Raw genomic sequence first — 21,514 nt, 5'->3', positions numbered from 1 at the left:
CTTACAGAATATTCATGAGCTTATTATTTGCTGTATAAGTGTTTGATGCTCTCTTCAATAAACTGGAATTTGCTTATCACTCATATTGAGTGTCTGAGTCTCCCCTCACCGACAAAGGCCCTCATCCTTTCTCTGGGACACCAAGGAATGCTGGATGCACCAGGAGCCTGGAGCTGCTCCTCTCCCAGGATTGCCCTCCTGATTCCAGGCAGGTCCCACAGCCTGGCCCTTGCAGGAAGCAGCTGCAAAAGCTGCACTGAGCCCTCTCCCCTTCCTTCTGCCTCTCCTTGGAGCCTCCCAGGATGCATCCAGAGCATTTTTCTCCTCCATTTTTCCCTTCTCCTCTTCCATCCCAGCCACCTCCTTGCAGCTGATCCTTCCCAAGTGCCTCCCCTGCAGCTCCAATCCTTTGAGGAAGCAGCACCCACGTTTATTTTTTAAACAAAGACTTTTTTTTTTTTATTGCATAAATAGAGGCTCAGCTGCTTTGTACATATAAAAACAGAGATAATTTAAGTGTCACTCTGAGGTTACCCATCCTTCTTTTCCAGGAAGGCTTCATCCTGCTGGGAGGGGAATCCAAGGGTGAGGAACCTGCAGGGTGGGGACAGAGCAGTGAGAAGAGCAGGGACAGGAGCTCCTGTGTTCACAGAGCACCTCTGGAGCTCTTCCCAGCTCCATGAGGGAATTCCTCCCTCTGAATCCGAGTTTAGCAAGGACAGGGCAGCTCTGGGGAGTGGGAAGGGAATTTCTGTGGAATCAGAGAGGTTTTAACACCAAGGGTGGTGTCACCTGCTGGGCACTGAGGGTTTGTGTGGTGATCCTGGAGCTGTGTTTGCCAAACAGAATTCCCTGGGATAAAACTGCACAGAACCCCAGAATCCAGGGCTGGTTTGGGTTAGAGGGATCTTAAAGCTCATCCCATCCATGGGCAGGGACATTGCCCACTACCCCAGGCTGCTCCCAGCCCTAAACAACCTTTCCTTTGCCAGGGAAGTGCCCAAAATCTGCCCCAAAGCCAAGTCCTGAATCTGCTGGAAGCATGAAAAACCCCTTTGGTTTTGCTGGGTTTTTTTTGTTGTTTTGCTGGGTTGTTTTGTTGTTTCGTTTTTGGTATTTTTGTGTGTAAATAGAAAAAAACTTTGTTCCCATGGTTATTCCCAGGGCCTCATTCCTAGGCACCATTCCCAATCCTTGGGAATAAAGGGAATAAAAGAGTGGCAGGGTGGAAATAAAACTGAGGAAAGATTTGAAGTGTCTTTAGATGGGAGGGGATGACCTCAGAAAGGGAAAGAAGATTTTATTTCAATCAAGAACAACATGACATCAAACTCCCACTGAGCTTCCAAAGGGCAGGCAGGAATAGAATTCCCATTTTGCTGCAGAACAGGGAGAAGTGAAGCAAACTGCTCCAAAAATGACAAGCAAGGCAGGGAATAGAATCCAAGCAGCAGGCAGGACTCACTCTGCTCATGGATCTGCTCCAAGAATGCAGGGATTGCTTCAGCTTTGGCAACAGAGGGGAGGAACTCGGGAATTTCAGAATGAAAATCCCAAATTTAGGGGATTTTGTCATGTTCATTTTGCTCTTTCAAGCAGAAAAATGTGCATTTTTCTCAGGGAATTCTACATGGTGGATGTTCCACAGCAGAACCTGTCCCTTTGGGAATTCCAGGTGTGGGATTTGCCCTTTCCAGCTAACCCCTCCCCAAGCTGCAATGATTTCACTCCTCTAGAAATGGGCAGATTATTTATTTTCTCTCTTTATTTTGTGCCTTCAAGCCCAGAGCTCTGATTGCAGCATCCTGCCTGCCTGCTCCCCTGCAGTTATTCCCAATTTATCCCTCTCTTTGTGCAGATAAAACCAGAGAGGGAACACTGTGCTAAAACATCCTCAAACAGGACAGTGGCTCATGCAAGTCCCACAGAAAATGAGACAGCAAATCCCTGAAACATCCCAAGAGCTCATTTTGGGATCCAAAATCCAACTCAATCCCACTGGGATTAACAATGTCCAAGCCCAATCAATTCCACACCTGAGGCACTCTTCACTCATCCTTCTTCTCTGCTTCTGCTTTCAGTTTCTCCTCACGTTCCCTCTTCAGTTTCTCCTCAATTTTCTTGCTCTGGTACATTTTGACTCCAGCAAAGGCCAAGCAAAGGATCAATGTTTTAGCTGCCAAAATGTACATCAGCAGCGGGAAGTTCTCCAGAGCCTGCAATGCCAAAGAATCTGTTTAGGCACTTCTGGAACACTTGGACAATTAAAATTTAATTTATAGGGATGCTCTGTATCTTCCATTCCAATATTAATGCTCCTCTCTCATCGTGGTTTTTTATTTGTGTGGGAAATTAAACCAGGCAGAGCAACAAAGCAAAAAAAAACCTCTTTCCCTCAAGTCCTGAACTCCTTTTGCTCATTTTCCAGCAATATTTGCACCATCTGGAGCTGAAAAAAGGGAAGAACTGGGTATTTTAGGGAAATTGTGCAAGTGGAAAAGCTGCTGAAGAATCCTCACAGGTGAAGGATCCCTGGGGATCAGCTCTCAGATGGGATCCCCAAAAACACCCCAGGAAATCTTAACTCACAGCAATTCTGCAATGAACCTGCTGAGGAATGGAAGGGGCAGATAAATGACTTGAAACTGGGAGAAAAGGGAAAAATCCAAGGATTGCTGAATGCCTGGAGTTGCACAGACTGTTTCAATGCTGTAAAAATATAAACTTGGAGAGGAAACTGCAATGGAAATGGGTGGTGGGCACTGAGCAGCCCCCCAGGGATGGGGTGGGGTTGTTGGGGTCTGGACTGGGTGGTCCCTGTGGTCCCTTCCCAGCAGGATATTCCAAAGTTCTGTGCTAAATCTGAACTTGGAACTCCCCCTGTTCCCTCAGGATCTCCCAGGGCTGTCAGGACACATCAAAGCTCTGAACTGAGGCCAAGCCTTGTGTCCCTACACCAGCAGGGAGCTTGGAAACAGCACCAGGCTCTGTCCATGTCCCCACAGCCACAGAGGCAGCAGCTCTGCAACACCAGGGCAGGGGGAAATTTGATGTAATGAGCTCAAATTGTTAATTACAGAGTCCTGGAATGGTTTGGGCTGGAAGGGATTTCAGAGTTCATCCAGATCCATGGCAGGGACAGCTCCCACTGTCCCCAGTGTCCAGCCTGGCCTTGGGCACTGCCAGGGATGCAGGGATGGAATTCCATGCCAGCCCTGCCCACCCTGCCAGGGAACAATTCCTCATTGCCAGGATCCCACCCAGCCCTGCCCTCTGGCACTGGGACCATTCCCAGCTGGGTTTGCACAGGGATCCCTTCCAGAGATGGTTCTGGAAGTGAGTCCTGAGGGGATGGAACTCAAATCACAGGGGGAAGGCAGAGGGAATCAGAGAAAAGGATTAACAAAATCTGGATTTGGGTTGGGAGGGAATTTAAAGTTCATCCCATCCCACCCCTGCCATGGCAGGGACACCTCCCACTGTCCCCAGTGTCCAGCCTGGCCTTGGGCACTGCCAGGGATGCAGGGATGGAATTCCATCCCAGTCCTTCCCACCCTGTTAGAGAGGAAATTGTTCCTAATATCTGATCTAAACCTGTAATTTTTCAGTGTGCAGCCATTCCCTGTGTGCTGTCCCTGCATCCCCTGGCAATTGTCTCTCTCCAGCTTTCCTGGGGCTCCTCCAGGCCCTGCAAGGCCGCCCTGAGCTCAGCCCAAAGCTTCTCCTGTGCAGGTGAGCAATGCCAGCTGTGCCAGCCTTTCCTGCCAGCAGAGCTGCTCCATCCTCTGCCCATCCTGGAGCCTCCATGGACTTGTTCCAACAGCTCCATGCAGGAGGAACCTGCTCCAACACTGACACAATGACCCCAAAACCCCAAAAACACAGTGGGAGAAATTCCCCTCCAGTAACAAAAGCAGCTGAGGGAAGAGCAGCCAGAGAAAAACCTGGGAAGAGGAAAGGCAGGAGCAGCAGGGCTGAGCAGAGCTCAGGTCTAACATGGGCAAGGAAGGACAAGAAGAAATCCCCAAATCCCCTGTCCCTGAGAGGGTGGGGGTCAAAGAACCCTCCCATGGGAAAGGAACCATCAGATCCCACCCAAGCCATGGAAGCAGCAGCAATCCCTGATTTGGGAATCCTCCCCTGGGAGAGGAACCATCAGATCCCACCCAACACATCCCCATGGAAAGAGGTGAAATCCCTGATTTGGGAACCCTGCCCTGGGAGAGGAACCATCAGATCCCACCCAGCCCATGGAAGGAGCAGCAATCCCTGATTTGGGAACCCTCCCATGGAAAAGGAACCATCAGATCCCACCCAGCCCATGGAAAGAGGAGGAGCAATCCTTGATTTGGGAATCCTCCCATGGAAAAGGAACCATCAGATCCCACCCAGCCCATGGAAGCAGCAGCAATCCCTGATTTGGGAACCCTCCCCTGGGAGAGGAACCATCAGATCCCACCCAACACATCCCCATGGAAAGAGCAGCAATCCCTGATTTGGGAACCCTCCCATGGAAAAGGAACCATCAGATCCCACCCAAGCCATGGAAAGAGGAGAAATCCCTGATTTGGGAACCCTCCCCTGGGAAAGGAACCATCAGATCCCACCCAACACATCCCCATGGAAAGAGGAGCAATCCCTGATTTGGGAACCCTCCCCTGGGAAAGGAACCATCAGATCCCACCCAACACATCCCCATGGAAGGAGCAGCAATCCCTGCTTTGCTGTGGGAACCTGCCCCAGCCTCACCTGCCAGTTGAAGGCCACCATCTCAGCTGTGGGCAGCCCCAGGACCGGGAGGTCACACTCCTGGAGGCACAGGGCAGGGCAGGAGCATCTGGGAGACACAGAAAACAAAGCAGAATGAACTCTTGGAAAATGGAAAAAAAAAAAAGCACAATTAACTCCTGGAGAAATGGAAAGTAAAGCAGAATGAACTCTTGGAAAATGGAAAAGAAAAAAAAAAAAAGCAGAATTAACTCTTGGAGAAGTGGAAACAAAGCAGAATGAACTCTTGCAGAAATGAGAAATAAAAGCAGAAGTAACTCTTGGAGAAATAAAAACCAAAGCAGAATTAACTCTTGCAGAAATGGGAAATAAAACAGAATTAACTCTTGGAGAAAAGGGAAATAAATACAGAATGAACTCTTGGAGAAATGGAAATAAAAACAGCGTGAACTCTTGGAGAAATGAAAAATAAAGCAGAATGAACTCTTGCAGAAATGAGAAATAAAAGCAGAATGAACTCTTGGAGAAATGGAAACCAAAGCAGAATTAACTGTTGGAGAAATGGAAACCAAAGCAGAATTAACTCTTGCAGAAATGGGAAATAAAAGCAGAAGTAACTCTTGGAGAAATGGAAAATAAAGCAGAATGAACTCTTGGAGAAATGGGAAATAAAGCAGAATGAACTCTTGCAGAAATGGGAAATAAAGCAGAATGGACTCCTGGAGAAACAGAAATGGAAGAAGAATTAGGCAAGCTGCTAATTGCCCCCCTGCCTGGGAGGGCTCATGCCAGCAGTCCCAGCGAGCTCAGGGACAGGGCAGGGACAGGGCAGGGACAGGGCAGGGACAGGGCAGGGACAGGGCAGGGACAGGGCAGGGACAGGACAGGACAGGGCAGGACAGGGCAGTGACAGAGCAGTGACAGGGCAGGGACAGGGCAGGGACAGGGCAGTGACAGGGCAGGGACAGGGCAGGACAGGGCAGGACAGGGCAGGGACAGGGCAGGGACAGGGCAGGACAGGGCAGTGACAGGGCAGGGACAGGGCAGGGACAGGGCAGGGACAGGGCAGGGACAGAGCAGTGACAGGGCAGGGACAGGAGAGGACAGGGCAGGACAGGGCAAGGCAGGGCAGGGACAGGGCAGGACAGGGCAGGACAGGGCAATGACAGAGCAGGACAGGGCAGTGACAGGGCAGGGACAGGGCAGGGCAGGGCAGGGACAGGGCAGGGACAGGGCAGGGACAGGGCAGGGACAGGGCAGGGACAGGGCAGGGACAGGGCAGTGACAGGGCAGGGACAGGGCAGGGACAGGGCAGTGACAGGGCAGGGACAGGGCAGGGACAGGGCAGGGACAGGGCAGTGACAGGGCAGTGACAGGGCAGGGACAGGGCAGGGACAGGGCAGGGACAGGGCAGTGACAGGGCAGGGACAGAGCAGTGACAGGGCAGTGACAGGGCAGGACAGGCAGACAGGGCAGGACAGGGCAGGACAGGCGGCAGGACAGCAGTGACAGGAGCAGGACAGGGCAGTGACAGGACAGGCAGGACAGGGCAGGACAGGCAGGGACAGGCAGGACAGGGACAGGCAGTGACAGGGCAGTGACAGGGCAGGACAGGAGGACAGGCAGGACAGAGCAGTGACAGGGCAGTGACAGGGCAGGGACAGGGCAGGGACAGGGCAGTGACAGAGCAGTGACAGGGCAGTGACAGGGCAGGGGACAGGGCAGGGACAGGGCAGTGACAGGGCAGGACAGGGCAGTGACAGGAGGGACAGGGCAGTGACAGGCAGGAGAGCATGACGGCAGGGACAGGGCAGGACAGGGCAGTGACAGGGCAGGGACAGGGCAGTGACAGAGCAGTGACAGAGCAGTGACAGGGCAGGGACAGGGCAGTGACAGGACAGAGACAGGGCAGGGACAGGGTAGTGACAGGACAGGGCAGTGACAGGGCAGGGACAGGGCAGGGACAGGGCAGGACAGGGCAGTGACAGGGCAGGGACAGGGCAGTGACAGGGCAGTGACAGGGCAGGACAGGGCAGTGACAGGGCAGGGACAGGGCAGGGACAGGGCAGTGACAGGGCAGTGACAGGGCAGGACAGGGCAGGGACAGGGCAGTGACAGGGCAGGCCAGGGCAGTGACAGGGCAGGGACAGGGCAGGGCAGTGACAGAGCAGTGACAGGGTAGGACAGGGCAGGGCAGGGCAGGGACAGGGCAGGGACAGGGCAGTGACAGAGCAGGACAGGGCAGTGACAGAGCAGGACAGGGCAGGACAGGGCAGTGACAGAGCAGGACAGGGCAGGACAGGGCAGTGACAGAGCAGTGACAGGGCAGGGACAGGGCAGGGCAGCTGCTGGGGCTGCCATTGCACACCCTGGCAGCTGCCCATGGAGAACATGGAAAGCAGGGCTGGCTGTGCTGGCCCTGCCTGCCCCTGCTGCACTGAGGGACACTCAGGAGCTGCCCTGGGGCTTCCCTGAGGGTTCCCAAGCCCACCTGCTCTGTTTGGAGCCTGAACATTGAGTGAATCCTCTAATTTCTCAATCCCCTGTGATTGATAAATTGAATTCTCCACACTAACAGTTTATAAATATCGAGGTGAGCAAAGCAAGCAGTCCCTGGAGCCCTGAGTGCTCACCAAGCACTGCAGAGCTGAACTGCTGGGATGAAAAGGCGGCAGCACACACAGCACTGCCCTGGGCTCTCTGCTCAGCTCCTGGAATCCAAATTAACCCCTGGAGGCCTTTTCTGTCCATGGAGCAAGAGTGGCAAAGCAGGAGAGAACACTCAGCACCGTGAAAAGCTGGGCTGAATCAATCAGCACCACAGCAGAGAGCAGCTGCTGAGCTCCCTGCAGAAATTAAATGTTCTTGCAGCTCAGTTTCTGGGGAGATTTTCTAATTTCTCCAGCCAGTGCACCCTCTCCTCTCCTTTTCTCCTTTTCCCTCTCACCCTGCTGAGACCTCTCTGGAAACATTCCCACTTCTCCAGAGTGACCAAGACCCAGCTGTACCAACGCCCTGGAGTGGCAGCCACCAGCAAATTCCTGTCCATCAGTCACGGTTCCTGTGCTGATCCTGTTGTGCAGCTCCTTCTCCTGCTGAGGAGATGTCAGGGTGGCTGTGAACAGGCACTGCTGTTACACCTCCAAGGAAATGTAGCTTCACTTCATGGAATCATGGAATGGTCTGGCTTGGAAGGACCTTGGAGATGGCAGGGACACCTCCCACTGTCCCCAGTGTCCAGCCTGGCCTTGGGCACTGCCAGGGATGGAATTCCATGCCAGCCCTGCCCACCCTGCCAGGGAACAATTCCTCATTGCCCAGATCCCACCCAGCCCTGCCCTCCTTCAGCCTGAGGCCATTCCCTGTGTGCTGTCCCTGCATCCCTTGCCCAAAGTCTCTTTCCATGTTTGCTGTAATCCCAGCATGTTTCCCATCCTGCTGCTCTGTCCCCACAGTGCCCTGTGCAGTGGGAATGTCACTGCTCCCTCCAATCCAGGCTGCATTCCCACATCCCACCATCCTCCCCTGGCTTTTCCAGCCCCCCTCTGATCCCAGCCCTCATGAAATCCAGTGGAAACCTCAGGATTGATAAAAAGCAGCACAGGGCAGGGAGAACACAGTGGGAAGAGGGGAGAAAGTGGGGAAAGGGGAGGATTTGAAAGCCCAGGGCCAGGTTGGACACTGGGGCTGGGAGCAGCCTGGGATTAGTGCAAGGTGCCCCTGCCCATGGATGGGCTTTGAAATCCCTTCCAATCCAAACCTTTCCAGGATTCCCTTCACACTTAAAAACCACCACTTGTGAGCACTGAGGTCATCAGTGCAAGAGCACAAAGCCCCAACGCTGCTTTTTCAAGGCTGGGATATCTTAAATCAACAGCTGGAATGGAGTGTTTGCCCTTCCTGAGGAGATAAGGCACAGAAAGGAGCAGGGCACACATCCACAGGCAGGCATTGTTCCCTGCCCAGGGAAATGCCAGGGCTGGGCCCCACACAAGGGCACTGCTCCCTCCATCCCTCAGCTGCCCCTTGTGCAGCCAGGGGAGCAGGGACAGCAGCAGGGATTCCCTGGCAGGTGCTCCAGAGCTGGGATCAATCAGCCCCAGGCTGGCAGGGATTCCCTGGCACTGCACTGACAGCTCCCCCCTGCAGTTTTATGCAGCCCCACATTTCTCTTCACAGAGAAAAGCAAGGCACAGTTCTTCCCAAGAATATTTCTGGGTTTTGCAATCTCTGAACCTCAGAGAAAGGGAAAAACATTCTTATTATTTGCTGTGCCTGTGTTTGTGCAAAAGCAGAATGCAGCATGGAGATTGTTTACCCACAGTGATGGGGTTTGGTTTCCTTGGCCTGTCAGGGCCAGGTGTGTGTGTGAGGACTGTTGGGTGACAGTCACAGATTCTGGGCAGTGTGTGCAGGGTTGAGTGCTTGGCAGATTCAGTTTTATTTGTACAGAATAATATATAATAATAAAAACCCAAAATAATAAAAGATGATGATGATGATAATAATAATAATTATTATTTATATTATATTATATTATATTATATTATATTATATTATATTATATTATATTATTATATATTATATTATTATATATTATTATATTATATTAACAATAATAAGTATTAATATAATATAATATAATATAATATAATATAATATAATATAATATAAGTCACCAAGGCCAGGCTGGATGGGACTCTGGAGGTGTCCCTACTCATGGCAGGCTTGGAATGACATGATCTTTAAGGTCCCTTCCAAACCACACCTGATTCTGATTTTGGATCAACTCAAGGTTCCAACTCAAGCTACATCAAAACAACCGAAAAAACCATCAAGATCTTCATACCTGATGAAGCAGAAATTAAAATATGAGTGATTCCTCTGGCAGCTCCTCACATACTCCAAACTCTGGAAAACAGGAACACAGCAGATGGGATGTTTCATTCACATTGGCTGGATTAAAATCAAACCAAACCCAGAAATGCCAGGGGCACATCAGACCCTTCCACCATGGCATCACAAAGATGGTCCCAAAATTGGAGCCCCTCTGCTCTGGGAAGAGGCTGGAGAACTGGGATTGTCCAGCCTGGAGAAGGGACAATTCCAGGGACACCTTAGCGCCTCTTCCAGTGCTGAAAAGGAGTGAGAGGGACTTTTTATATGGGCAGAGATTGCCAAGACAAGGGGCAATGGTTTTAGACTGCCAAAGGGCAGGGATGGATGGGATATTGGGAATTAGGGAGGGTGGGCAGACAATTCCCTGGATCCCAGCCCAGCTCTGTCCTGGGCTGGAGCAGAAGGAAGGGATTGAGGAACAAGGAGAGAGGTGGAAAGCAAGAAAAGCAGGGGGTGCAGAGCAAGGAATGGGGCTGGAAAGCAAGGAAGGGTGGGCTGGAGAGAAAGGAGGGATACTGGAGAACAAGGAATGGATGCTGGAGAGAAGGGAGGGATACTGGAGAACAAGGAATGGGGGCTGGAGAGAAAGGAGGGATACTGGAGAACAAGGAATGGGGGCTGGAGAGAAGGGAGGGATACTGGAGAACAAGGAATGGGGGCTGGAGAACAAGGAATGGGGGCTCGACAGTAAGGGGAGAATAAGGAGTTGGGGCAGAAGAGAAAGGAGGAGGTATTGGAGAACAAGGAATGGGGGCTGGAGAATAAGGAGGGGGAAAGGCAGGGAGCCGAGAACAAGAATGGGGGGTCTGGAGAGGAAGGAAGGCGATGGAGAACCAGGAAAGGGGGCTGGTGAACAAGGAGAGAAAGGTGGATATCAAGTGAAGGGGCTGGAGAGCAAGGAAGGGGGGCTGGAGAACAAGAAATGGGGGCTGCAGAGTAAGGGGAGAATAAGGAGGGGGAGGCTGAGGGGAAAGGCAAGGAGTGGAGAACAAGAATACAGGGCCTAGAAAGGAAGAAAGGCGATGGAAACTAGGAAAGGGGGCTGGTAAACAAGGAGGGAAAGGCGAATATCAAGTAACGGGGCTGGAGAGCAACGGAACAAGGGGACTGAGCAAGGGCAGCTGGAGGGCAAAGAGGGGCTGGAAATGGAGGAAAGCGGGGTGAGCAACACGGAAGGGACTGGAGAGAGGGAAGGGAGAGTGGATTAGACAGGAGGGGGGTTGGAGAGAAAGGACGAGGCCTGGAGGGCAAGGAGGCGGTGGAGAAGGGACAGGGGAAGGCCGGGGAGGGCAGGGCAGACAGCGGGCCCGGCCCCGCGGAGCGGCCGAGGCTGCGGGGAGCGGAGCGCTCGGGGCCGGCGGCGATGCGGGCCGGGGTCCGCCGGAGCCCCGCGGGGCCGTGAGGGGAGAGAAAGGAAGAAGGAAGCGAAGGAAGGAGGAAAGGAAGGGGCCCAGGCCGGTCCTACCTGCGGGCGGCCATGGCAGCGGGGGCGGCGCTCTCTCACGGAGCTCCCGGCAGCGGCAGCGCCGGGCCCGGCCGGGGCCGCTCCGCCCGCTCGGCTGCCGCGCTGGGCATGGCGGGGCCCCGCTTTTCCCCCTCAAATTTAACAGTTCTGCCATAAAAGAGCTTCTGCAGGGACCGTGGAGAGGTCCCGGAGACCCCCGTGCCCCCAGCTGGGGATTGGGATATGGTTGGGAATGGGTCCCTGTGCCCCACAGGTGATTTCCCACCTGCAGAGCTGCCCCAGCGCAGGGAGGAGCTGGAGCTGCTGCAGAGCCCAGAGGAGGCTCCAGGATGGGCAGAGGGATGGAGCAGCTCTGCTGGCAGGAAAGGCTGGCACAGCTGGCATTGCTCACCTGCACAGGAGAAGCTTTGGGCTGAGCTCAGGGCGGCCTTGCAGGGCCTGGAGGAGCCCCAGGAAAGCTGGAGAGAGACAATTGCCAGGGGATGCAGGGACAGCACCCAGGGAATGGCCTCAAACTGAAAAAGTATAAGTTTAGGTCAGATATTAGGAACAATTTCCTCCCGGGAGGGTGGGCAGGCCCTGGCACAGGGTGTCCCTGGATCCCTGGCAGTGCCCAAGGCCAGGTTGGACACTGGGGCTGGCAGCAGCCTGGATATCTTCCACTATCCCAGACTGCTCCAAGCCCTGTCCAGCCTGGCCTTAAACATTTGCAGGAATGTGGAGTCCACGTCCTCTCTGTGGGCACCCTGTGTCAGGCCCTCACCACCCTCACACTAAAGAATTTCTTCTTAACATCTGACATAAACCTGCCCTCCTTCAATTTAAGGCCATTTCCCCGTGTCCTATCAATACATTTCTATGCGAGAAGTCCCTCTGCAGCTCTCCTGGAGCCCCTCCAGGCCCTGCCAGGGGCTCTGAGCTCTCCCTGGAGTTTCTCCTGTCCAGGTGAGCACCCCCAGCTCTCCCAGCAGCTCCACCTTTGTCTGGTGATGATCCAGGGGCAGCTCTGCAGGTCAGGTCTCACACGAGCAGAGAAGACAATCCCTTCCTCCAGCCTGCTGCTTGTGCTTCTTTTGCACCTCCAGCACATCTACAGAGTGGTGGCATCAGCTCAAATCTCCAAATCTGTGTCCAAGACAAGCCACAGGCTCCCAAAGAAAAGAAGCTCTTTGTCATTTATTATTAAACACGAGCGAAAATAGGAATCAGATCACTAAAAAGAAGTCGGGAGTGTGTGTGTGCAGGTATCAGGTGGCTCCTGTGATTCATTCCTGTGAAAAATGCCTATTTTCTGATTGGCTTTTCGCAAATATTCAAATGAATGTTATATGTGTTGTGTTAGAAAGTAATGCTGTATTAATTCTCTTAAGTAGTGTGTTAAATATAGTTTTAGGTTATAAAAAATGTTCAAATAGAAACTCTGCTATGTAACATACTTTTTTTTCAAGAAAGGACTTGCAGTGAGACAGCAGCCACAGGACACCTGAATCTTTCAGAAAAAAAGAATTTATTGCTCCATTATCACAAGAAATGAACTTCTTCCCACCTCAAGGGCGCTGCTAGGATTTAGAGGAAGAGATGACCAGACAGAATCCTGTGTTTGAATGGAATTTATGCATCATGGATGTGGTGTATGAATATGGAACAGGTTATTGTTTTTCAGGGTTAATCCTCTGTTAACGTGGGGCCTTTTTCGGGCTTGTGATGCCCAGAAAAAGGTACCCGGACTGTCTGTAATTCTTTGTTTTTATTGTCTCATATTGTCCTAATTCAAATTGTCCAAATTATTATTACTCTAATTGTATTGCTATTTTTATAACCATTTTATTACTATTAAACTTTTAAAATTTTAAAAACAAGTGATTGGCGTTTTTCACAATTCCCTAATTGCTTCTTCAGTCAATGCGTGGAGATTGGAGAATTTACTGGATATTTTCAGGTTATTTTTCAAGTGGTTTTAAGTCACACAGTTTGGATCTAGATTGGCACTTTTGACCAGCACTAATTCACAGTTATTCTGAGGTGGGAACATCCAGATCTGCTTGTGGATTTAAAAATGCTCAGATAATCAAGTTTTCCCTGTCATGGCTTTATTTTTCCAACGGACAGACTATCAAAGGGAAGAACAATCACAAATTTTTCTTGGACTTTCCCAAGATCCTCACAGGAACCATGACATTGATTTCCTCAGGACTCCATTGTCCATTGACCTGTGTGTAAATTGAATCAACACTTGCACAGCTCTTTGGAATTCCAGTGAGTTCCCTCTGTGTGGCTCCACGAATCCCTCACTGCTGGCGTTCCCAGAAAGTCAGGGGGACTCTGGGCTTGTTTTATCCCTTGCCCCCAGGTTTTCATGGACCACACACTTGAGATCTTCTGGGTTCAGCACCTGGTTCTTGTACTTCTCCCCCCAGTCCTCCACGATGTACTGGTGGTAGGGATCATTGGAGTGCTCCCTCCTCTTGGATTTCACAGTGCTCACCAGGATGGCCACGATGATGAAGGAGAACATCCCAATCATCACCATCAGGTACAGGATAACGTAGTCAAAGTTTTCAGCAGCCACCTCAGCCTGCAGTTTGTCCGTTGCTTCTGTCATGTTCCTCCTCCAGCTGTTCATGTAATTGAGGAAGGTTTCCTTGAAAATATCTTCCACTGCCCAAGTGAAGTTCTGCAGCTTGGTCATCCTTGCCAATTATGCTGCTAAAGACAAGAAAATATTCTTTTTAATCAGATGTCTGCATTAAAAGAGTTGGTTTGGAGTATTTTGTTGGTGTTATGTCAATTATCTGGTAACATCACCTTCTCACTCTTGAAGGTGCAGCTTTAGCTCAGCTGAGAATCCCCATCTCTGAGTAGTTCAGTGTGTCCAGAGACCCAAGGAGGTCCTGCTCACAATCATGGAATGGTTTGGGCTGGAAGGGACCTTAAAACCACCCAGTGCACCCCTGCCATGGCAGGGACACCTCCCACTGTCCCAGGCTGCTCCAATGTCCCCAGTGTCCAACCTGGCCTTGGGCACTGCCAGGGATGCAGGGATGGAATTCCATCCCAGCCCTGCCCACCCTGCCAGGGAACAATTCCTCATTGCCAAGATCCCACCCAGCCCTGCCCTCTGGCACTGGCAGCCATTCCCTGGGTGCTGTCCCTGCATCCCCTGGCAATTGTCTCTCTCCAGCTTTCCTGGGGCTCCTCCAGGCCCTGCAAGGCCGCCCTGAGCTCAGCCCAAAGCTTCTCCTGTGCAGGTGAGCAATGCCAGCTGTGCCAGCCTTTCCTGCCAGCAGAGCTGCTCCATCCTCTGCTCATCCTGGAGCCCACTCAGGTCCCTTTGCTCTGGGGACACTTTGGTGAAGGCCCCCATGGCCCTGGCACAGCGTTTGTGGCACTGTCCCTTCCCTACGGAGGGGAATCCACAAGGGAGGAAGGATTGCTCCTGAGGACAAGGCAAAGCCATGGGAGGGACAGGGAGGCTGAGACTCCATCCCTGGAGTGGCCTCAGGGGAAGAAACACTGCCTGGTACTGCAAAGCCATGTTTGATCCCATTTATCCCAAAATTCAGATCCCAGTGCTGCTCAGACCCCATGAACCAGGTGTGTGTCCCACAGGAGGAAAACCGCCCTCCAGAATTCCTTCCCACACAGATCCCATTCCCACCTGATCCCATTCTGATGAGAGCCATTCCTACCTGATCCCATTCCCACACAGATCCCATTCCCACCCAGATCCCATTCTGACCAGATCCCATTCCCACACAGATCCCATTCCCACCAGAGCCATTCTCACCAGTTCCCATTCCCACCCAGATCCCATTCCCACCAGATCTCTTTCCTGCATGGATCCCGTTCCCACACAGATCCCACTCCCACCAGATTCCATTCCCATCTTATCCCATTCCCACACAGATCCCATTTCCACCCAGATCCCATTCTGACCAGATCCCATTCCCACATAGATCCCATTCCCACCAGATCCCATTCCCACACAGATCCCATTCCCACCAGATCCCATTTCCACCCAGATCCCATTCTACAGATCCCATTCCCCCAGATCCCATTCCCACCAGATCCCATTCCCACCCAGATCCCATTCCCACCTGATCCCATTCCCACCAGATCCCATTCCCACACAGATCCCATTCCCATTCAAATCCCAATCCCACCAGAGCCATTCCTACCTGTTCCCATTCCCACCCAGATCCCATTCCACCAACCATCCACCGATCCCATTCCCAGATCCCTTTCCCCACCAGATCCCATTCCCACACAGATCCCATTCCACAATCCATTCCCAATCCTCCACACAGATCCCATTCCTATCCAATCCCATTCCCACACAGATCCCATTCCCATACAGATCCCATTCCCACCCAGATCCCATTCCCACATGGATCCCATTCCCACCTGATCCCATTCCCACCTGATCTCATTCCCACAAAGATCCCATTCCCAAATGGATCCCATTCCCACATGGATCCCATTCCCACCCAGGCTGTCCCACTTTAATGTGAGCAATTCCTTCATCTCTCCAGACCAGCCAAGCCCTAAACCTGTGGAAATCTTTCCCCCAAATCCCTTTGTTCCCAGTCCCGTCCTCAAGAACAAGGAGTTGGCTGCATCCAAGGGGAAGAGGCACTGAATTTTCATTGCTAATAAAAATTTGGGATGTGTTCCAATTCAGGAATTCAGGAATTCAGGAATTCAGCCTTTGTGCACACAGGGATTCAGGTACACGTACAGGAGGATCCCTCTGCAGTTACTCCCTCACACATGCTCAAATATAGAGGATAAAGGTAATTAATGAAACTAAATGAGAAAATACAAATACAAATTGCCTTTACTGTCTAAAACCTGCTTTTTTCCTTGGTTTCCATCAAAAATTGCTATTATTTTTCAGGAGAAAATAGACTTGTAACAGCAGCTTACCTTTGCTGTGTCCTTCCCTAAGGAGATTCAGGATTTTCCAGCTCCACTGGATAATGGGGTGAAACTCCTCAGAAAGAGCAGGGATGTCTTTAAGGAGCCTGCACGAGGCTGGGAGCAGGTGCCTGTGAAATAAGTGCCTTGCACTGCACTTATGTTTATATTAAATTAAAAGCTAAATCTAATCTCACCTGGAAAGTCAAATATTGGCTGACAGCTTGCATCAGTCATGCTGTCGGATCTGGGACTGAGCCTTTGTGCTGCCTGCTGCAAGTGCAGATACTGGAAAAGAGCTTTTCTGGGGATAAACGGCTGCAGCTCCATTCTTGGGGAGCCACAAGAGTAAAGATGAGCTCTGTAAAATAATTATAATAATATTAAGAATTACTAGAGGAGAATTCTTGGCAAGCCCTGGCACAGGGTGCCCAGAGCAGCTGTGGCACTTCCAGGATGCCAGGATGGGGCTTGGAGCAAGCTGGGACAGTGGAATGGGATCATCTTTGAGGTCTCTTCCAACCTGAATCATTCCATGTTCCTACCAGCAGCACCAGCAGTGATGAGAACAATGATTTCCTTTGCTGATCTGGGCACAAGAAGTGAGCACTGAGCAGTCAGGCTGCTCAATACCCTAAGTTTGAGTTCCCTTCCCTTCCCTTCCCTTCCCTTCCCTTCCCTTCCCTTCCCTTCCCTTCCCTTCCCTTCCCTTCCCTTCCCTTCCCTTCCCTTCCCTTCCCTTCCCTTCCCTTCCCTTCCCTTCCCTTCCCTTCCCTTCCCTTCCCTTCCCTTCCTCCTTCCCTTCCCTTCCCTTCCCTTCCCTTCCCTTCCCTTCCCTTCCCTTCCCTTCCCTTCCCTTCCCTTCCCTTCCCAACCCTTCCCAAACCCTTTCCCAAACCTTCCCAACTTCCCTTTCTTTCCCCTTTCCAAACCTTCCCACTTTCCCTTCAAAACTCCCTTTCCTCCTTTTCCCTTTCCCCCTTTTTTCCCTTCCCTTTTCCCCCCCTTTTTTCCTTTCCCTTTTTTCCTTTCCCTTTTTCTTTCCTTTTTTTTCCTCCCTTTCTTTCCCTTTTTTTCCTTTTCCCCTTTTTTTTTTTTTCCTTTTCCCCTTTTTTTCCTTCTCCCTTTGTTTTTTTCCCTTTCCTCTTTTTTTCCTTTCCTCTTTTTTTCCTTTCCTCTTTTTTTCCTTTCACCTTTTTTTCCTTTCCTTTTTTTCCTTTCCCTTTTTTTCCTTTCCCCTTTTCCTTTCCCCTTTTCACTTCCATACCCTAGCTGCAGAAATAAATCCTCGGAGCTCTGCTCTGTGGGCACCTCACTCGTGTGCTGGAGCAGGAAAAGACAAAAAACTTCCTAAAAAAACCCCAGAAAACCAAACCAAAAGAGAAGGAAAAAAAAAGGAGAATGAATGAGAGTTGTCTTTCTTTCTGGCAAGCAGCAGATGCTGACACCTCTGAGAGGCTCTGAGACACCTGAGGAGTTTGTTCAGAGAAATGAGACCACATCAGGAGCATCAGCAGCAGCTCCTGCTCTGCTGGGGACATCCAGGGAGGGGGATTGTGGTGGGATCGGGGGGCAAAAGGCTCCCCAGGCACTTGGGCTGGGACTAAAAAACCAGATTTTCATCTTACAGCCAGTCCTGCCTAAGAAATGCCGTCTTTGAGGGGCAGGAAGGCAGCACGGAGTGATCCCAAATCCACAGCGCACCCCAGAGGGAGGGAGATCTGCTCCTGGTGTGGAAAATGCTGATCCCTGAGGAAAACCTGCTGCTGCCACCCTTGTCATGGTCACTGCAACGTCCTGGAGATGTTCCTAGCAGGAAACCTCCAGCATGGGGATCAGCTGCTGGCAGCATTTCCTCCTGATCCCACACTTCTCCTGGCAGGTTCCCTTGGATTTGCCCCCAGAGAGCTTCTGTGTGCTCTGAGGAACCCCTGAGGCACCTCTGTGACATTCCCTGGCTGCTCCCAGCTGGGTGAAGGCACTTGGAGCTCTTTTGTCTGGCTATGGAAATGAGGAAGGAGCCTGGAAGTTCCCAAGTTGAGAAATCACTGCCAATAATGAGAAATTTATCCCTCCCTCAACCCCTCTCTTCCACCAGCTGTTCCTGACACCAGAGATTCCCTGAACAATGCCAGTCCCAGTGTCCCCCTGAAGGTCACTGAGCTCAGGCTTTGCTGAGTCTGGAGAGCAGGGAGGGCCCAGGGACACACAGGGTGGGAACGATCAAACAGGAGGAGGAGGAGGAGCAGACAAATGTCTTGGGCAGGAAAGGTGGAAACCTTAATATTGCTCTGGAATGGAGACTAATGCCAAGCAAAATGCTCCTGATCTCATGGAATAATAATAATGATGGAATTGCTGAGTGGGAAGGGATCCCCCAGTGCCAGCCCTGCCCTGCCCAGAGCCCACCAAGCCCAGCCTGGGCATCCCTGGCAGCTCCTGGAGCTGTGGCAGCCTCGGGGCCGTGCCCATTCCCAGGGCAGTGCCAGCACCCTCTGGGCAAGAACCTTGCCCTAAAACCCAACCTAAATCCCTCCCTGGTGCTGTCCCTGTGCTGTGGTTTGGAACCTTTTCCCACCTGAGTGATTCTGTGATTCTCCTGAACAGCAGAGGATTGGTATCAGTGATGATCCCCAGACATTTCCCTTCAGAGGGGTTCTCAGTGCACTTGATCCCTTTTCCTCCCAACATTCCATTGTTCCCCTGCATCATCTGCAAGAAACAAACTCTGCCCTTTGGATGCCTTGCCCTGCCCAGGCTGGGTTTTCTTTATACCTGAGGAAACCCTTTGGCATTGCTTCTTTCTTATGGATCAGTTCTTGCATCTTTTGGGGTCTCTGAGTGCTGAGTGGGCCAACCCTTGGGGTACTTTGGTTTCCTGAGAGATCCTGAGGCTCCATTTGGTGTTTGATCCCCTGGTGTGACCCTTTGGGTTTGTCTGAGCCCCATTTGGTGTTTGATCCCCAGTGTGACCCTTTGGGTTTGTCTGAGCCCCATTTGGTGTGTGATCCCCAGTGTGACCCTTTGGCTTTGTCTGAGCCCCATTTGGTGTGTGATCCCCAGTGTGACCCTGTGGGTTTGTCTGAGCCCCATTTGGTGTTTGATCCCCCGGTGTTGACCCCTGTGGCTTTGTCTGAGCCCCATTTGGTGTGTGATCCCCAGTGTGACCCTTTGGCTTTGTCTGAGCCCCATTTGGTGTGTGATCCCCAGTGTGACCCTTTGGCTTTGTCTGAGCCCATCTTTCCCCACAGGATCACAGGAACAGCTGAGCTGCTGCAGTGCTGGCTGTGTCCAGAGGGATCCTCCCAGGCTGCCCCAAAATATCCATATCTGCTAAAACCCTGTCTAAATATCCCAGTAACTCCATGGCTGAAGGTCAGAGACCACATCAGGATGCCCTGTCCTTCATTCCTGCTGGAGAGGGACACCTGGGATGCTCCTTTGTGGCTAAAGGCAAATCCCAGAGTCACAGAATCACTGAGAGACTTCCATGGACATCCAGCATCAGCCCAAACCCTGTCCCCAAGGCCACATCCAGACTCCTCCTGAACCCTTCCAGTGCCTCCATCACCTCCCTGAGCAGCTCATCCCAAGGCCTGACCACTCTGTGAGGGAAAAAATTGTTTGTAATCCCTAATCTGAGCCTCCCCTGGTGCAATTTTTCCCTTAGTTTTGGAATCTGAAATGCAATGAACTTTCAGAACTAACTAAAAATAAAAGTACTTATAAAAATAAACAAAGAGATTAAAACTCAATACTATAAGTTTATGTGTCATAACATAATTAACAAAAAAAAGCTTACACTGTAATATAAATCCATAAAACAAAATATTTAAAGATTAGGTAAATACATAAATACCCTTATTAACAGTGTTTTATGAATCAATAATTCCTTAAAAAGTCTTATAACTAAAAATTTTGTAACCTTCTAAACCATATTATAACAACATAAGCAAAACTCACCCTTCCTACCTATGCAAAAGCAAAAAAATAACAAAACAAAAACACATCATCAAAGACAACTCCCAAATTGTAAAAAAATCCCTTCTCTAACTTATTCCCACAATCTAAATAATGTAATAATATAATTATTATATTATTACAGTAATATATTATATTATATTATATTATATTATATTATATTATATTATATTATATTATATTATATTATATATATAAATTTTATATATATTATATTAAATTATAAATATATACATATTTTATATTATAATATTAATTTATATATAATTGTAATAGATATATAATATATATTATAATATAATATATAATATAATATAATATAATTATAATATAATTTTATTCCTGAATTGGAACATATCCCAACTCCCCACAAATAAATGATCACACTTAGGACATGGCAGAAGAGAAGTTGCTGCACCTTCCTGTCCGGGAGGTGTGGAGAGCAAGGAGATCCTGCCAAGGAAAGCTGTGCTGCAGGGATGGAGAAATGGGAGGCAGGAGGAGGCTGCAGTGCCCAGCTTTGCTGCCCAGCTTTGTTGCCATGGTTTTATGTGGTGCTGTTGCAAAAGCTGCAGGGGATAAATGAGGGTGTTGGCTGCACAGAGCCCTGAAGTGGAAAAGCAAACACGGATATTTCTGGCTGGGAAGAGCAGATGTGATGCCTGAAATGCTCAGGTGTGTGTGTGTCCCTCAGAAAGGAAGAGAAACGAGGTGTCCGCACTGATCCCTCTGAAATATGGGGGGTTCCCCATTCTTTCAGCTCTAATTAAAATATTGGTGCTGCAGCTGAACTGGAACAGCCTGCGGGGACCTGAGGGCAACCTCTGCTCAAAACATCCTGGGGGGCAAAGAGAATCACTGACAGCAGCATTGGCTGGGGGTTTGGGTTTGTTTAATTGGTTGTTTGGTTTTTTTGTCCCAGTAGTTTCGGTTGGAAGGGATCTTGAAGATCATCCAGTGCCACCCCTGCCATGGCAGGGACACCTCCCACTGTCCCCAGTGTCCAGCCTGGCCTTGGGCACTGCCAGGGATGCAGGGGCAGCCCCAGCTGCTCTGGGCACCCTGTGCCAGGGCCTGCCCACCCTGCCAGGGAACAATTCCTCATTGCCAAGATCCCACCCAGCCCTGCCCTCTGGCACTGGCAGCCATTCCCTGGGTGCTGTCCCTGCATCCCTGTCCCCAGTCCCTCTGCAGCTCTGCTGGAGCCCCTCAGGCCTTATATGCCTGGTGCCTTGGTGACATTTGTGCTTATATGAGAAGCACAAATGTCACCAAGAACAGTCACACAGCAAGGTGCTGTCTGTCCCCACCTCCCCTGTGCTTCCATGGGGTGCAAAATCTGAACCCAGACTCCTCTGCCATCACACCAGCAGCAATGGTGGCGTGGAGGCCCCACTGTCCCTCCTGTCCCTCTGTCCTTCATCCAGGCTGTGAGATGGGCCCTCTGCTCTGATCTTTTCTTGACAGCCACACTCTGAGTCCTGGAAATAAAAGTGCGTCCTGATTCATCACGTTCAAAAGGAT

At 50.8% G+C, this 21,514-nt stretch overlaps 2 protein-coding genes across 6 annotated transcripts; both read right to left on the bottom strand.

Moving 5' to 3' along the window:
- Positions 1-409: 409 nt before the first annotated feature.
- Positions 410-11,184, bottom strand: SMIM11 (small integral membrane protein 11). 4 transcript variants are annotated; one of them, XM_064704240.1, is made up of 5 exons: positions 9,578-9,639; positions 7,676-7,843; positions 4,750-4,837; positions 2,037-2,216; positions 410-594 (listed from the first exon to the last, which is right to left on the bottom strand). In XM_064704240.1, exons 3-4 carry the CDS (start codon positions 4,768-4,770, stop codon positions 2,049-2,051), a joined length of 189 nt encoding a protein of 62 aa, XP_064560310.1. In that variant the 5' UTR covers positions 4,771-4,837; positions 7,676-7,843; positions 9,578-9,639; the 3' UTR covers positions 410-594; positions 2,037-2,048. The 4 variants fall into 4 exon arrangements, with proteins under 4 accessions (XP_064560310.1, XP_064560300.1, XP_064560320.1 ...); XM_064704230.1 differs by having other exon boundaries at positions 7,737-7,843; XM_064704250.1 differs by lacking the exon at positions 7,676-7,843 and adding an exon at positions 11,093-11,184 and having other exon boundaries at positions 411-594.
- A 2,090-nt stretch (positions 11,185-13,274) lies between these two features.
- KCNE2 (potassium voltage-gated channel subfamily E regulatory subunit 2) lies at positions 13,275-20,503 on the bottom strand. Of its 2 annotated transcripts, XM_064721722.1 has the most exons (6): positions 20,409-20,503; positions 17,277-17,359; positions 16,533-16,598; positions 16,207-16,370; positions 16,019-16,161; positions 13,275-13,798 (listed from the first exon to the last, which is right to left on the bottom strand). In XM_064721722.1, the coding sequence occupies exon 6, from the start codon at positions 13,779-13,781 to the stop codon at positions 13,404-13,406; it is 378 nt and encodes a 125-aa protein (XP_064577792.1). In that variant the 5' UTR covers positions 13,782-13,798; positions 16,019-16,161; positions 16,207-16,370; positions 16,533-16,598; positions 17,277-17,359; positions 20,409-20,503; the 3' UTR covers positions 13,275-13,403. The 2 variants fall into 2 exon arrangements, with proteins under 2 accessions (XP_064577792.1, XP_064578575.1); XM_064722505.1 differs by lacking the exons at positions 16,019-16,161; positions 16,207-16,370; positions 16,533-16,598; positions 17,277-17,359; positions 20,409-20,503 and adding an exon at positions 13,898-13,949.
- Between the last annotated feature and the right edge of the window lie 1,011 nt (positions 20,504-21,514).

This window comes from Zonotrichia leucophrys, chromosome 1 (assembly GCF_028769735.1).
Source record: "Zonotrichia leucophrys gambelii isolate GWCS_2022_RI chromosome 1, RI_Zleu_2.0, whole genome shotgun sequence".
In the NCBI taxonomy this organism is placed as follows: Eukaryota; Metazoa; Chordata; class Aves; order Passeriformes; family Passerellidae; genus Zonotrichia; species Zonotrichia leucophrys.
This window is presented reverse-complemented; position numbering and strand designations above follow the sequence as displayed.

What these genes read in the sequence shown, in the direction of transcription:
- SMIM11 (XM_064704250.1), bottom strand. Translation starts at nt 4,770, where the DNA reads ATGGTGGCCTTCAACTGGCAG. An exon ending in TGGTGGCCTTCAACTGGCAG is followed by an intron (nt 2,217 to 4,749) that starts GTGAGGCTGGGG and finishes TTGGCATTGCAG; the next exon opens with GCTCTGGAGAACTTCCCGCT.
- KCNE2 (XM_064721722.1), bottom strand. Translation starts at nt 13,781, where the DNA reads ATGACCAAGCTGCAGAACTTCACTTGGGCAGTGGAAGATATTTTCAAG.